Below are 14,397 nucleotides of genomic sequence, written 5' to 3'. Positions count from 1 at the left end.
AAATTGAGACTACATGTCCTTTTTTATTTGAACAAATTGTACCATTTTAAAACTAGATGTTTGGCTTGAGAAAGTCTTGTCTGAAAGTTTAAACTAGTTTTAAAAATTAAAGGTGCACTCAACGATTCCTGAGAAACACTGTCGGTATTCGAACTCATCTGCTAAAACAAACACACCCCTCCCTTCAGTGCTCCTTTGGAAGCTCCGCCCCCCAAATTCATGCACGTGAGACGGTTTTACGCACACCAGCTCCAGACACTCAGAACTCTCCTGTTACTAAATGTAACATCACAACAGCAGCATATATGGGTTCTGTGAAACATAGCAAAATTTATGTTAACCATCTATTGAGAAGCAAAAGAGCAAGTTCTGCATCCGTCTTCAAGCCTTTTACCTCTCGGAGGTCTCTCCACCACTAAAGTCTGTGCTGAGTTTGGTGGATTTTTGGTGGAAGATGATTTTGATAATATTAATAAAAAAAAAGCTCAAGCTATGCATGCTATGCGGCAATTACCCATATGCTTTTATTTATTGCTGCGCACTGTTCATGGAAGAACATTGGTTTAGGTGCTTTTATATGCTTTTAGGCCAAATTTAGCTTGTATTTCCTTTGTTAATGTAATATCATAAAGCATTAACAGATAGATATCAGGTTTATCCATAGCTCTTCAAACAGGCACAAAGGAGGGGTTTTCATCTATTTGGCAACATGTAAAGTATCTTAGTGTCACATTTATTTATTTGCCATTATGAACTGTGCAATGCGAGTTGCTAGATGAGCTAACGTCATAAATATTCATATGCAAATTTCAAGGAATTACGGCATTTTTGCTACAATTATGTACAGACTTTTGTACGTTAGCAGGACCTGTCTTTGTTGCTTCATGTATGGTGTTGGGGCAAAACATTACAAGTAACATGTTACATAATCAGGTTACTTTTTGGAAATAAGGTTCTATTTAATTTATTTACTGACAAATGTATTCAAAAACCCTTCAATTGCCTATAACGTAGTCAAATTAGTTTACGCAGAGCATGTGACTCGGTGTGTATACTGCCAGCAAGCACATTGCAACAAAACTAGTAATCTCAATGTAACATAATTTGTTTCTTTTTTTAGGGAGTAAAGCAGTAATTTGCAGCATTATTTTTGAAAGTAATGTTCCCCAAAACTGTGTATTAAGATTGTAAGAATATTGTTAACATCGTTATATTCAAATAAAAAATTCTCTCTCTCTTTAAACACAAGAGTTGGTGATGTTGTTGGAATGGTGGTCTGGCACAGATTGCACGCTGTACACAGATCAGGCCACGGTGGATAAGTTTGGTAAAGAGCATGTCATCATCATCCTCAACCACAACTATGAGATTGACTTCCTGTGTGGCTGGACCATTTGTGAGAGATTCGGCGTGCTGGGGGTGAGTCCTGAGAAACAGTAAGACAACGTTAGTGAGAGCGAAATAGGAATGGTGCTAATTTTGAGATGTAACGGACAAGCATAAGGCATGTGTAGACCTGTGCCTCAAAATCAAGTTTTCTGACTACATCAGAATTATAACTAAAATTTGGAACCGTATCAATGTCTGATTTGAGGTACTATTCCTAGGCATGGACTTTATTAACAGCCACTCAAATAGCACTCGTAAATTGAACTTGTCTTGAGAATCTTTATATTGCATTAGGTTTGAGTGGATGGTTTGAATCCTTCTCTTTTCATCTTTCCTTCCCTCTCTGAATCCTTATTTGCATTCCTTTTTCCTCTCTCTGTCTTTATTATGATCTTTGCATCTCTCCTCCTACTCTCTTGGTCTAGAGCTCCAAGGTCCTGGCTAAACATGAACTGCTGAAAGTGCCTTTGGTGGGCTGGACGTGGTACTTCCTGGAAATCGTGTTCTGCAAGAGGAAGTGGGAGGAGGACAGGGAAACTGTCTTCAGTGGGCTGAACCGTCTCAAAGATTACCCAGAATACATGTGGGTGAGTATACTAGCTAGTTAGGATAATCCACTGACCTGATAATTAGCCAGAGTCTTGAAGAGTAATGCGTTTTCTGTTTAACAAAATGAGTACAGATGCCCTCATTCATGTACATGGTAGGCTCAGGTATAACAGACAAAATTAAATTTAAGTATGAAAAGTGTTATGAAATAATTAAAACTATCATGAACTGTATCTAAATGTATATACAAATATTTGCTTAGAATTCATTGTATTTGTACTTATTTGTAGCAACATTTCATGGAGTGCACATATATATTTTTTTATGTAATTTTGTCAGTTATGTACCTCCATTAAGAGATTTTGCCAGATATTTGTATTTTTGCCAGATATTTGTTGTGTATATTGCCAGTGGTATATAAAAGTATGTATGATCACTATTCATTGTTTTTATTTGTAGCAACAATTCATGGTATATTTAATTTTTGTCAGTTATATACCTCCATAAAGAGAGATTTTGCCAGATATTTGTTGTATTTTTACCAATGTATATAAAAGTATTTATGATCACAATTCATTGTATTTTTTACTTATTTGTAACAAAATTTGATGCTATATTTAATTTTGTTAGTTATATCCCTCCATAAAGATAAAGTTTGCCAAATATTTGTTGCCAATGTTTTCAGCAACTGAATTGTTGCAGTCAAATTTATAGCTAACTTTTGAGTTTTGTTCTCCTGTACTTTAATATTTAGTCTTGTTCTTCTTTTGTATGGTTGATGTATTATGTATACTGGTGTGTAGACTGTAGTCTGTCCAGTTTAATTGGTATTTAAATTGTATTTGTTGATTAAATGTTTATTTGAGAGGAGCTGTGTGTGTACTGTGAGCTATTGTTTATTCAGTTCAGTGTATGTGAGTACAGATGTGTGTAGTTTTTGCATTTTTATTATTATGAGAAAACCTTCATAGTCTGTTTGAAATGTTTTTTTTTGTTTATTTTTGCCATTTAAGAATGAGGCTCTTGTTCGGAATGTGTGAAAATGATGTTCAGTCGTTTTTTTTCTTTAGAATATATAGTTTAATATTTTTTTTGTGTGTTTTACTCCTGTTTTGTATATTATTTGAATATGGGTCAATGTGATTAGACAGACCCCCAACTCAAGTTTCCGTTGGCAACAAGAGGCAGAGATTACAGAATGATGGGATTACTCCGTTTAACACTGACCTGAAAGTTACAATCTTCTGTGTTTGTTTGTGTGTGTTTGGCAGTTCCTGCTGTACTGTGAAGGAACAAGGTTTACAGAAAAGAAACATCAGATAAGCATGCAGGTGGCTGAGAGTAAAGGCCTTCCCAAACTGAAGTACCACCTGCTGCCCCGCACCAAAGGATTCACCACTACACTGCAATGCCTGAAGGGAACAGGTTAGATAAATGCTCTTACAGTAACAGATGCTTTTACATGCTAAAATAATAAAGACAAACTCTCAGTAATTTACCAATTACAAAACACAATACAAAAGTAATGCCCATGAATGAAGTATGTTAGATTTAAAAAAATGTAAATCAATTGAAAACAGTCAGACACCTGTTATAATGTGTCCATATGCACAGGCAACTGTATCATCGAAAAACCCAAAGGTATTGCAGGCTGCAATCCTGCACAACATGATGCTGTTAGCGGTGATACTGATAATTGTCTTCACAGAATGTACATATTCACTGAAGACTCTTGACACACTGAGATGAGAAATTCATAACACATTCACCACCTCTGAGGTGGAGAGACCTTTCCATCTGGCACCTGCTATTTAAGTTGAGGCTGTGACCTTAGACTAATTTTAGGTATAAATTTGGCATAAACCAGTAGATACCAGTTATGTCTTATTTTTGGCATGTGTCTCTCTCTCATAATCTCCATACAGCTCCACAATGTGTTGCATAGAGGTAATGTTGCATTTTGGAACATCCGAAAGTATTTATTTTTTTTTTTTATTCCTCCGTGTTTCTCTGTGGCTGAGAGCACGCACAAAAAAAAAAAATGTGACACACACATTGCATCTTCAACTTTATATCTTGTGAATAATAATTAACCTTACTCTTTATTAAACCTCATCTGCTGATCCACTATCTGGCAAAATCCACTATCAGTCGACCTCTAATCACGATACATGTCACAGGATGAAACTTATTAAAAGTTCAGTATGTCAGGGGATTCAGTACATTTATAATCAGAAATGGATGTTTTATTTAAGTAGAGTAAGTGTGATATTGCTTTTATATAATAGTTATTTAAACCACAATTTAAAATCAAGTAAATTGCATTTTAGACAATATGTCTGGTTATTTTTATTATTATTTTGGCTCTGCTAACTAAAATAGTTTCAAATGAAGCCATAGCAACTGTTGCATGTGTCTTAGAATGTCAGTCTGTGCATTGCTATCATTTCTAATGGGCCGCCGCTTGTCCAATCAGATTAAAGACCCCTAACTTAAAGGGATCGTTCACCCAAAAATGAAGATTCTCTCATCATTTACTCACCCTCATGCCATCCCAGTTATGTATGACTTTCTTTCATTTTCTAAACTCAAATGAAGATTTTTAGGATAATTTCTCTGCTCTTTTGGTCCATACAATGCAAGTGAATGAGGCCAAAATTTTGAAGCTCCAAAAATCACATAAGTCAGCATAAAAGTAATCTATAAGACTCCAGTGGTTAAATATATGTCTTCAAAAGCTAGATGATAGGTGTGGGTGAGAAACAGATCACTTTCACTTTCTTCGTGTTTTTGGTGATTCACATTCTTCATGCATATCGCCTCCTATTGGGCAGGGAGAAGAATTCCAAACAAAAAAGGTAAATATTGATCTGTTTCTCACCCACACCTATCATATCACTTCTGAAGACATAGATTTAACCACTGGAGTTTTATGGATTACTATTATGCTGCCTTTATGTGCTTTTTGGAGCATACAATTTTGGCACCCATTCTCTTGCTTTGAATGGACCGACAGAGCTGAGATATTCATCTAAAAATAATAATAATTTGTTTTCTGCAGAAGAAAGTCATAAACTTCTGGGATGGCATGAGGGTGAGAATTCTCTCAATTTCATTTTTGGGTGAACTATTCCTTTAAATGTTGCACTGAAATTAACTACATTGAATACTTGCTTGTGCGCTGGTCTTTCAGAGGACGTCATTTTTAAAAATAGCTTGTTTCAAAATTCCCTGTTCTTCCTTATGAGTTCACGGAAATGAGCTCTCAAGCTAAATTTGGCTGCAGATGGGGCATCACGAATCTGTGTGTCCATGCTACATTGACTTCCATCATCCTGATTTTCATACCAATTCAAATGTTCTGATGTGGTAGTTTTTCCTCCTGTCTTAGTACCTTAGTACAAGTTGTTCTGCCATTAACACTGAAACATAATTTAGATTCGAAACTCTAGAAATTGGGTCATTCTGTGTCAACTTAGCCAGAGGTCCCAGACTCAAACTTTTTTATAAAAAAGAAAAATTACTAGTGAAATAAATGCATAAGTGATGATGAAAGCCAAAATATTAAATGCAGTGGAGACGTATTTACTGGGTAATCCATTATTATTATTATTATTATTATTATTATTATTTTCAATTTTCACCAATGATTTGTAGCAAAACTACAGATAGTAAGGTCTATTACTAAAATCTGTAGTAATAGACCTACAAAATAATGGATAATTCAGTAAAATTTGATCTATAGTATTTAATATTGTAGCTTGCATCATTGTTTGTTTCTTCAGAAAAAGTGTTAACAAAAAAAAAAACTATTTTAGCTGGGGAAGATTCTTACATTTGGTTGATATGACATGGAATAACCCATTATTTACTGTAATAGATATTTGTTATAGCTTCAACAACAAATACAGTTCAGTCAACCAGTTACACTTTATAGTACATATATACACACATGATCAAACATAAAGGTACTCTGCCTCCAATAACACAAATGACCATGGTTCTACCATGTTTTTACACCAGATACCATGGTAATATCATGCTTTTTGGACATGGTACATGAATAGAGTAATTATTCAGTACCATGATATTACCATCTGATAAAATCACTCTACTGTGTTACTGCCAAATTACTATTTTGTAAGGGTCTCTCTTTTTGCACATAAACAAGCACACCAAATGTATTTGTTAATGCTGTTATTTTAACAGTAAATGCTGTGTACGATGTCACGCTGAACTTCAAAGACAAGCAGAACCCCACCCTGCTGGGCATCATTAATGGGAAGAAATACAAAGCAGATTTGAGCGTCAGGTGAGTCGTGATCACAGCTGCAAGAGCTGATGTCTGTTCTGCTTTGTTTACAAAATGCAAGAATATGAATTAAATGTATAATGATAAATTATCTTTAGTAGTCACTAGAGGCAAACTGACCATGAGCCTGTACTGGTTTGATGTTTCTCATTCACAAACTTAAAACAATTTGTATCTTACCGCTGGCCTGAAATCTTAAATATTTGGATTAAGGTTGTAAGGAAGAGGATCTGTGCCTAGTTAAGCACCTCCACGCAGGTCTCTGAACTCCCCTGTCTGTTGCATGCAGTAATAGTGCCCTCTAGTGGCATGTGTAGTATGCTGCATTGATCCCTTGTTATGTCTGCAGACGTTATCCTGTTGAAGAGATTCCTGATGATGAAAAGGAGTGTGCTCATTGGTTACACAAGCTGTACCAAGAGAAGGTCTGAAACTCAAAGTAGAAATCAGGATATTTAAAGGGATGGTTCGCTCAAAAAAATTTGTTTTCTGCCATTTATTCACCCTCATCCAAACTCGTACGACTGTCGTCCGTGGAACACAAAAGGAGATGTTAGGCAGAACGTTAGTCTTACTCATAATGACACACAATTAAAGTTACTGAGACTAACGTTCTGCTTAGCTTTTTCTTTTTGTGTTCCATGGAAAAAAAAGTAATACGAGTTTGGAACAACGTGAGGGTGAGTAAATGATGATATAATTTTCATTTTGGGTAAACTGTCCCTTTAATTACCAAACGAGAAGCTGATTGCTTGTCTGAATTGTGACTTATTGGATAGGTGCAGGCTGTAATTTGTCCCATCTTACTCTCTTTCAAGGATGCACTGCAAGAGTATTATCAGAAGGAGGGCTGTTTCCCTGGTCCTACCATTAAACCTAAACGTCGAGTTTGGACACTGCTGAATTTCTTGTGCTGGGCTACAGTCCTGCTCTCTCCGCTTATTAACTTTGCCTGGGATGTCTTTGTCAGCGGCTCTCCCCTTCTCATCATTGGCTTCATGATCTTCCTCATTGTCGGTCAGTTTTGTTAATTGTATATCACCGTTGTTTAGAGTGATTCCTATTTTGTGACACTAAGGCCTGATCGTGATTATTTGATCTGCAATTGATTTGAAAAGCGTGATAATTTTTTTTTTTTTTTTATTGTACACTTCAAATTCCAGTCACATTTTACTTTCCAAATGAGGGTGTTTTAACCCTTGTGTTGTGTTTGTTTTGTGCTAACACATTTTGTGTTCCCGGTCAAAAATGACCGGCCCACTAGGAGTTTATAAATCTCTCATATTTTTATATATACATATCTTTTAGTAATTATGAGAGGTTTTGTACTCCTTTTGAATATATTTTTTAAATAATATATTAAAATAAAAATAATAATTACATAATAAATTAACCACTTGCTTGATCTGAACAAAATAGTTGTCATTTTAAAGCTTAGAATCTGGACTTTACAATGAGTATAGCTGATCCCCCCAACTCTTAAATGATGCTTTTTAATTTGCTGACAAATAAGAACTGTTTCGTTCTCATCATTTGCAAATTTGTTATCACAACAATTATATTCAGTGTTAGTAAAACCATAAAAAAGATGAGATTAGTAGCCATGTGTTATATACGTATCGTTGGAAAGGTCTAAATTAGTAGAATGCAATGAGCAAATTTGTTTCACTAAAAGGCTAAACTGCAGTGAGTATTAGTGTATGAAAGACACACATAAATATAATAAACAGGAGTGTTTAAATATAATAAACTTTTTGTCACATTTGACCTTATTATATCCTGAAACAAACGTATAACATAACATACACAATGACATATCGTAACTTATAGCAGACTATCTTGATTCAAATGTGTCCGAACATAATAAGTAGATCTTGAAATATTCCTCAAAGAGTGTACATGGAAAGACAATGCACAAAAGGGTGCTCAGTGTGTGTGTGTGTGTGTGTGTGTGTATGTGTGTGTGCAAGCGTGTCCGAGGACTTTGTGTGCGAACACACCCACATATGTGCTCATCTAAAGGATTGGAATGCTCCTGAACACCTAATATTTCTGTATTTTGTAGTCTAATCCATTCATTTCCAATGGCTGTTCATTTTTGACACGGGAACACAAGTGTAACAGTGAAATAAAACCAAAAAGGAAAAAAAACAAAACATTTTTGTGTGTTTTCAGATGCCATGTGTGAACCGTGTCAAGGAATTTTATTACAACTGGATTAAGTCAAATAAAAAATTGTAAGAAAACAAAAGTTAAGGGTTAAGCTTATATGCGCTCCGGTTCCACTTGAATTTAACGTTTGCATAATGGCAAATATTCTTGGTCGTTGCTGGTTCATACGCGCACTGAAAATGACACGCAGTGACAAAGGAGGAGATGCCCACTTACTGTACTTATGTGAAGATAATGGAATGAAGCAGCATACTTTCAAATATACAGAATCTCAAAGGTCTTCCTTCATGCAAAATAAGGGATTGTGGGTTTAATTGGAGAGCTTTAATATGACTTGCAAAAGTAAAGGATTTCGGACAAAAAATTTGATATGATATAATACACCAATCAGCCACAACATTAAAACCACCTGGCTAATATTGTGTAGGTCCCCCTTGTGCCGCCAAAACAGCACCAACCCGTATCTCAAGAAAATTGTTCTGAGATGATATTCTTCTCACCACAATTGTACAGACTGGTTCGAATTGACGAAGTCTACGGTAACTCAGATAACCGCTCTGTACAATTGTGGTGAGAAGAATATCATCTCAGAATGCTATTCTGAGATGCAGGTTGGCGTTGTTTTGGCAGCATGAGGGGGACCTACACAATATTAGGTAGGTGGTTTTAATGTTGTGGCTGATCGGTGTATTATATGATATTATATAAAAAATTGTCAAATTTTTTATCATGCTTCCGGACGCAGCAGTACGCACGTGTGATGTAATCGCATTGGAATTTGAAACGCGCTTGAACTGACGCACGCACGCACGCACGTCACAGCTGGAAGAACACCGCTGTTTACAAGTGAGTAAGAGGAACGCTACACAGAAGTGTGGCGCACAGATGGAACTCGTTCACCACTTATCTTCCCAGCCTCGCTCTGCCCAGACGCTGCTTGGCCACACCCTGCTCGCCACATACCCCCATCGCCAAACTCGGGCGATGTGACTTACACCCCTCCCCATTTCTAGGGAGGAGTGTTGGTGCCTCAGCCACTGCGCTACAGGATGGTGTCCGGGTCTGATCTGCGCATGCCTGGGAGTAGGAACAGGACAAGGGGATTGAGAAGGGGAGAGAGGAGAGAGTAGAGAGAGACCGGTTCAGTGGCCCCCCGAACACGTTGCCAAATAGTCCTCAGCCAGCTGCACTGCCTCCTGGTGGACGGCAGTGGGCTCCTCCACCTCCTGGCAAAGAGCAGCGGTGAGGACTCCATGACAGCGCATCCTTCCTCCAGATCCCAGGTTTCGGCACCAATGTGGCAGGTTCTTTAACTCTCTTAAAGGAGGAAGTGGGGACCGGGTGAACACTCACTCCAACGAACATTTAATTGTACAAACACTAGACACTTTTTAGTGTCACACATAACACACTGACACACACACATGCGCACACAGCTCCATGTGGCTCTCTCTCCCCATATGCCACTGTCTCCTCTCCTTAAATACTCCCGCCGCTCCTCATTGAAATGCGAGACCGGTATGGCGCACAGGTGGAACTTGTTCATCACTTATCTTCCCGGCCTCGCTCTGCCCAGATGCCACTCGGCCACGCCCTGCTCGCCACAAGAAGCTTCGTGAGTTTTGGTTTAAATCTGTATTTGTATCTGTATTTATACTCACAATGGTACGTTTGTTTGCTTATCCTGAATGTCTCAACCGAGTGGAGAATGTGAGATTACGTCGGTATCATGGCAACGTGAATATGTCACACGAGAGACCGCTTGGACTCCACCCTCTCGTGAACCCTAATGGAAGCGATTGGTTTATAGTTAAAAAGTACTTAAATATGTATCTTTTTTCACACCAAAAGTGATCGTATCGTTTTAGAAGACATTAACCGCTGGAGTCGTGTCATTGACATTTATGCTGACTGTCTGGGATTTTTGGAGCTTCAAATGAGAAACCTCCATTCATTTGCATTCTTCAAATTTGTTCTGGTGAAGAAAGTCATACACATTTGAGATATCATGAGGGTGAGTAAATAATGAGAGAATTTTCATTTTTGGGTGAACTATCTCTTTAAGGTGTATGTGTATGTTTTCACACGTGAACTGCCCAAATACAAACAGCACATTACATGCCCAACCAGAGACAGAAATGTACTGGATCACTGCTACACAACATTTAAAGGATGCATATCACTCTGTCCCTAGAGCAGCTTTGGGACTCTCTGATCACTGTCTGGTTCATCATCTTCCAAACTACAGACAGAAACTAAAATCTGCTAAGCCTGTAGTAAGGACTGTAAACAGATGGACCAATGAAGCAGAGCTGGAACTATAGGCCTGCTTTGACTGCACTGATTGGAGTGTTTTAGAGGCTGCAAACACCAATCTGGACGAGCTCACAGATACTGTTACATCATATATCAGTTTCTGTGAGGATATGTGCATCCTACTAGGACTTATTTAACAATGACAAACCATGGTTTACAGCAGAGCTCAGGCAGCTTTGTCAGGCCAAAGAGGATGCTTACAGGGGTGGGGATAAAGTCTTGTACAGTCAGACCAGAACACACTGAATAAGGAAATCAGAGTGGCTAAAAGAAGATACTCTGAGAAGCTGAAAAACAACAGCCCTGCATCAGTGTGGAGTGGCATGAAACAACTTATGAATTACAGGACTCCTGCCCCCAACCCTGTGGTGGACCAACAACTGGCTGACGACCTGAATGTGTTCTACTGTAGATTTGAAAGTCCCAATCTCACACCCCACACCCGCTCTGACCTTCACTTCACACAAACACCAACACCTCCTGCAACCCCCCTCCTGCTACTCAACTTGCACTTAAGATCTGTGAAGATGATGTGTGCCATGACTTTCGAAAAAAAAGAATAAGGAAAGCACAGGGCCCAGATGGCGTTTCACCTGCATGTCTTAGATCCTGTGCTAACCAGCTGGCCCCCATCTTCACACAGATCTTCAATAGATCACTGGAGCAGTGTGAAGTTCAATGCTGCTTCAAACGCTCCACTATCATCCCAATCCCAAAGAAACCAAAAATCACAGGACTTAATGACTACAGACCAGTCGCCCTGACGTCTGTGGTCATGAAATAATTTGAGAGACTGGTGTTGGCCCACCTGAAGGACATTACTGGACCCTTTCTAGATCCCCTTCAATTTGCTTATCATGCAAACAGGTCTGTGGATGATGCAGTCAACATGGGATTGCATCATATCCTGCAACATCTGGACAGATCAGGGACATATGCAAGGATCCTTTTTTGTGGACTTCAGTTCGGGTTTCAACACCATGATCCCAGCTAAACTCTCTGTTCCCACTTCTAACTGTCAGTGGATTACCAGCTTTCTGACAGACAGGCAGCAGCTTGTGAGATGGGAAATTCATTTCCAGCACCTGTACATTCAGCACTGGTGCCCCCCAGGGATGTGTGCTCTCCCCACTACTCTTCTCCCTCTACACCAATGACTGCATTGCCAAGGACCCCTCTGTCAAACTCCTGAAGTTGCAGATGACACCACTGTCATCGGCCTCATCCGAGATGACGATGAGTCTGCATACAGAAGGGAGGTTAAACAGCTGGCTGTCTGGTGCTGTCAAAACAACCTTGAGCTGAACACGCTCATAATGGTGGAGATGATTGTGGACTTAAGGAGGAACACCCCAACACTGTCCCCCCTCACCATTCTAAACAGCGCTGTGGCAGCAGTGGAGTCATTCAGATTCCTGGGCACTACCATCTCACAGGATCTGAAGTGGGAGACCCAGATTGACTCCATTGTGAAAAAGGCCCAGCAGAGGTTGTACTTCACCAGTTGAGGAAGTTTAACCTGCCACAGGTGCTGCTGATACAGTTCTACTCAGCAGTCATTGAGTCTGTCCTCTGCACTTCAGTATCTGTCTGGTTTGGTTCAACTATGAAATCGGATATAAGAAGACTACATCATTCTGATGTGAATGATGAAGCACACATACTCAACTATGAGAATCATCATAATGGCAAATTAATTGTATGGAAATTAATCTTCAGCTAAATATCATAATCATGACAGCCTTAGTGGAGCTTACTTTTAAAAGCCCCATGAAATCAAAATTGGAGTCTTGTGGCTTTTAGTCCATGTCTGCCTGCTGTGAGACCATCTATATGGTATTGTACTCCTAAGTTGACAAAATTTGTTTTTACTTCTAGCAGATATAGGCTTTTAAATTTTACATTCTGTTCCTGAAAGTTTACCAAAAGAATTGATGACTCATCTTGTAAGCGTGGGCATATACAGTTTTTGTCTAATGAAATGCTCTCAAAAATGAGAATGTCCCTTCCCACTAAATTATAAAAAAATAACAAAGTCCTTTGGCAAACTGTGAGATCAAAACAAAATCATAATAGTAATAAATTCCCATACAAATATACACTTTGGACCAGAGATATCAGCATAGCATCAGTAAATGAGTTGGTGACAGGCCGGAGCTGATTGCAATTGTTAACTCTTTAGGCCTCACCCGATATAACTGTGTCTGTCTCTTTCTTACCTTGTCTCTCTTTCTCTCCACAGCTTCTTTAGCTGTCCGCCGACTCATTGGAGTAACTGAAGTAAAGAAAACAGGATCCAGCTATGGCAATATAGAGGCCAAGAAAGACAACTAAAAGTTTTCATCGTGTCAACACCATGTGGCCACTTTAACACTTACTCTGCAGTCAAGCCTTAGGCACTGAGCTGTCCTGTGTGCAGTTATCCTTTTACAAAATAATAATAATAATAATAATTTAAAAAAAATACAAATTTAAATCTCTTCAATGCAGCATTGGGGGTATATAGGGATATAACTGTAGACATAACTTAATATGCTAGTGTATAAACATGATCATTTTTACGAGCTAAATGGGAAATAGAAAATAATATTAAATGCTCATCAACTGTGGATTGGTGGCGACATACTCGCCTCCTTGGGCAAAAAAGAAGAGATGACCCTATCATTGACATTTTCCCTTCTGTTTTACACCACCCCTTTCAATGCATAACACCCCGCCCATCAAGGGTTTTAACAGCAAAATTTTCCCAAACAAACCACCACCTAGTGGGGAAAGCCCACTTTGTGTGCTAGAGATTTTTGTTCTCAGTTAATATTTATATTCTACTGAAGAGGACACATTGCATATAGTCTGTCCGTTGCAACATTTCCATGTCTCCACCTAAAATGCCTCCCTGTCACTAATTATTTCTTTTAACTTTGTGTGAAACATGCAACACTCCTGCTCTGCCACGTTCACATATGGTCAAATCTTCACTCGGACTGATTTTCTACTATCAGAATTTCACTTCACGTGAAAACTGAGCATGCTGCAGAGGAGACACTCCTTAGCCAGGCCAGCTATTTAGAGATGAGGCAGGCACACCATGGCCTCTTACAATGACTGCTTTGGACCTTTTTTATATCTCTTGTTGGTGGAGTGATGGTGGTGAAAACTTAAATTTTGTGACCAATATTGCAATAGAAATATATAGAAATAGACTGAGCAGGGTTTCTAAGGAAAAGCATGTCTTTTATTCTGTCATAACTTCTGTAACTACTCCCCTTTTTGAAAACTATCCTCACAGTGGGGTCTTAACCCACTTTGCCTCCAATTAATTATTGGATATCGAATATTTTGAATGAGGGAGATGGCTTTTTACCAATGTACACTTAACTCATGGATTTTAGAGTCCCCAATGTTGTCTACCCAATTAAAGTTCCATTGACCATGATTTATATACCCACCCTCTCTATCCATAACCTATGAAATATTGGGTTGAAGAGTGAGGTATTAAGAATGTAGCTGAAAGACCAAGTGAAAAAATTATAAATCATGTCAATAAAAAGATTGTGAAAAATGTTTAGTGTGACAACTATTGACACTAATGACTGCTAATGGCAAGTTGGGTTGTAAATAAACTCTAGAACTTTTCTCTTGACTCTTAAGATGTTTGTCAG

At 38.4% G+C, this 14,397-nt stretch overlaps 1 protein-coding gene across 5 annotated transcripts in view; it reads left to right on the top strand.

Annotated features, from left to right (window-relative positions):
- agpat3 (1-acylglycerol-3-phosphate O-acyltransferase 3) overlaps nucleotides 1-14,371 on the top strand; it is a 39,534-nt gene extending 25,163 nt beyond the window's left edge. For all 5 annotated transcript variants that reach the window (XM_051705681.1, XM_051705684.1, XM_051705682.1 and 2 more), the window contains exons 4-10: nucleotides 1,250-1,419; nucleotides 1,815-1,976; nucleotides 3,210-3,363; nucleotides 6,148-6,250; nucleotides 6,600-6,675; nucleotides 7,069-7,267; nucleotides 12,981-14,371. In XM_051705681.1, the coding sequence (XP_051561641.1) occupies nucleotides 1,250-1,419; nucleotides 1,815-1,976; nucleotides 3,210-3,363; nucleotides 6,148-6,250; nucleotides 6,600-6,675; nucleotides 7,069-7,267; nucleotides 12,981-13,072 (956 nt within the window). In that variant the 3' untranslated portion in view covers nucleotides 13,073-14,371. The remainder of the gene's footprint in view (nucleotides 1-1,249; nucleotides 1,420-1,814; nucleotides 1,977-3,209; nucleotides 3,364-6,147; nucleotides 6,251-6,599; nucleotides 6,676-7,068; nucleotides 7,268-12,980) is intronic.
- The last annotated feature ends 26 nt before the right edge of the window (nucleotides 14,372-14,397 follow it).

This window comes from Myxocyprinus asiaticus, chromosome 8, assembly GCF_019703515.2.
Source record: "Myxocyprinus asiaticus isolate MX2 ecotype Aquarium Trade chromosome 8, UBuf_Myxa_2, whole genome shotgun sequence".
Classification (NCBI taxonomy): Eukaryota; Metazoa; Chordata; class Actinopteri; order Cypriniformes; family Catostomidae; genus Myxocyprinus; species Myxocyprinus asiaticus.
The sequence above is the reverse complement of the archived record's forward strand: the minus strand, read 5'-3'. Positions and strand labels throughout refer to the sequence as shown.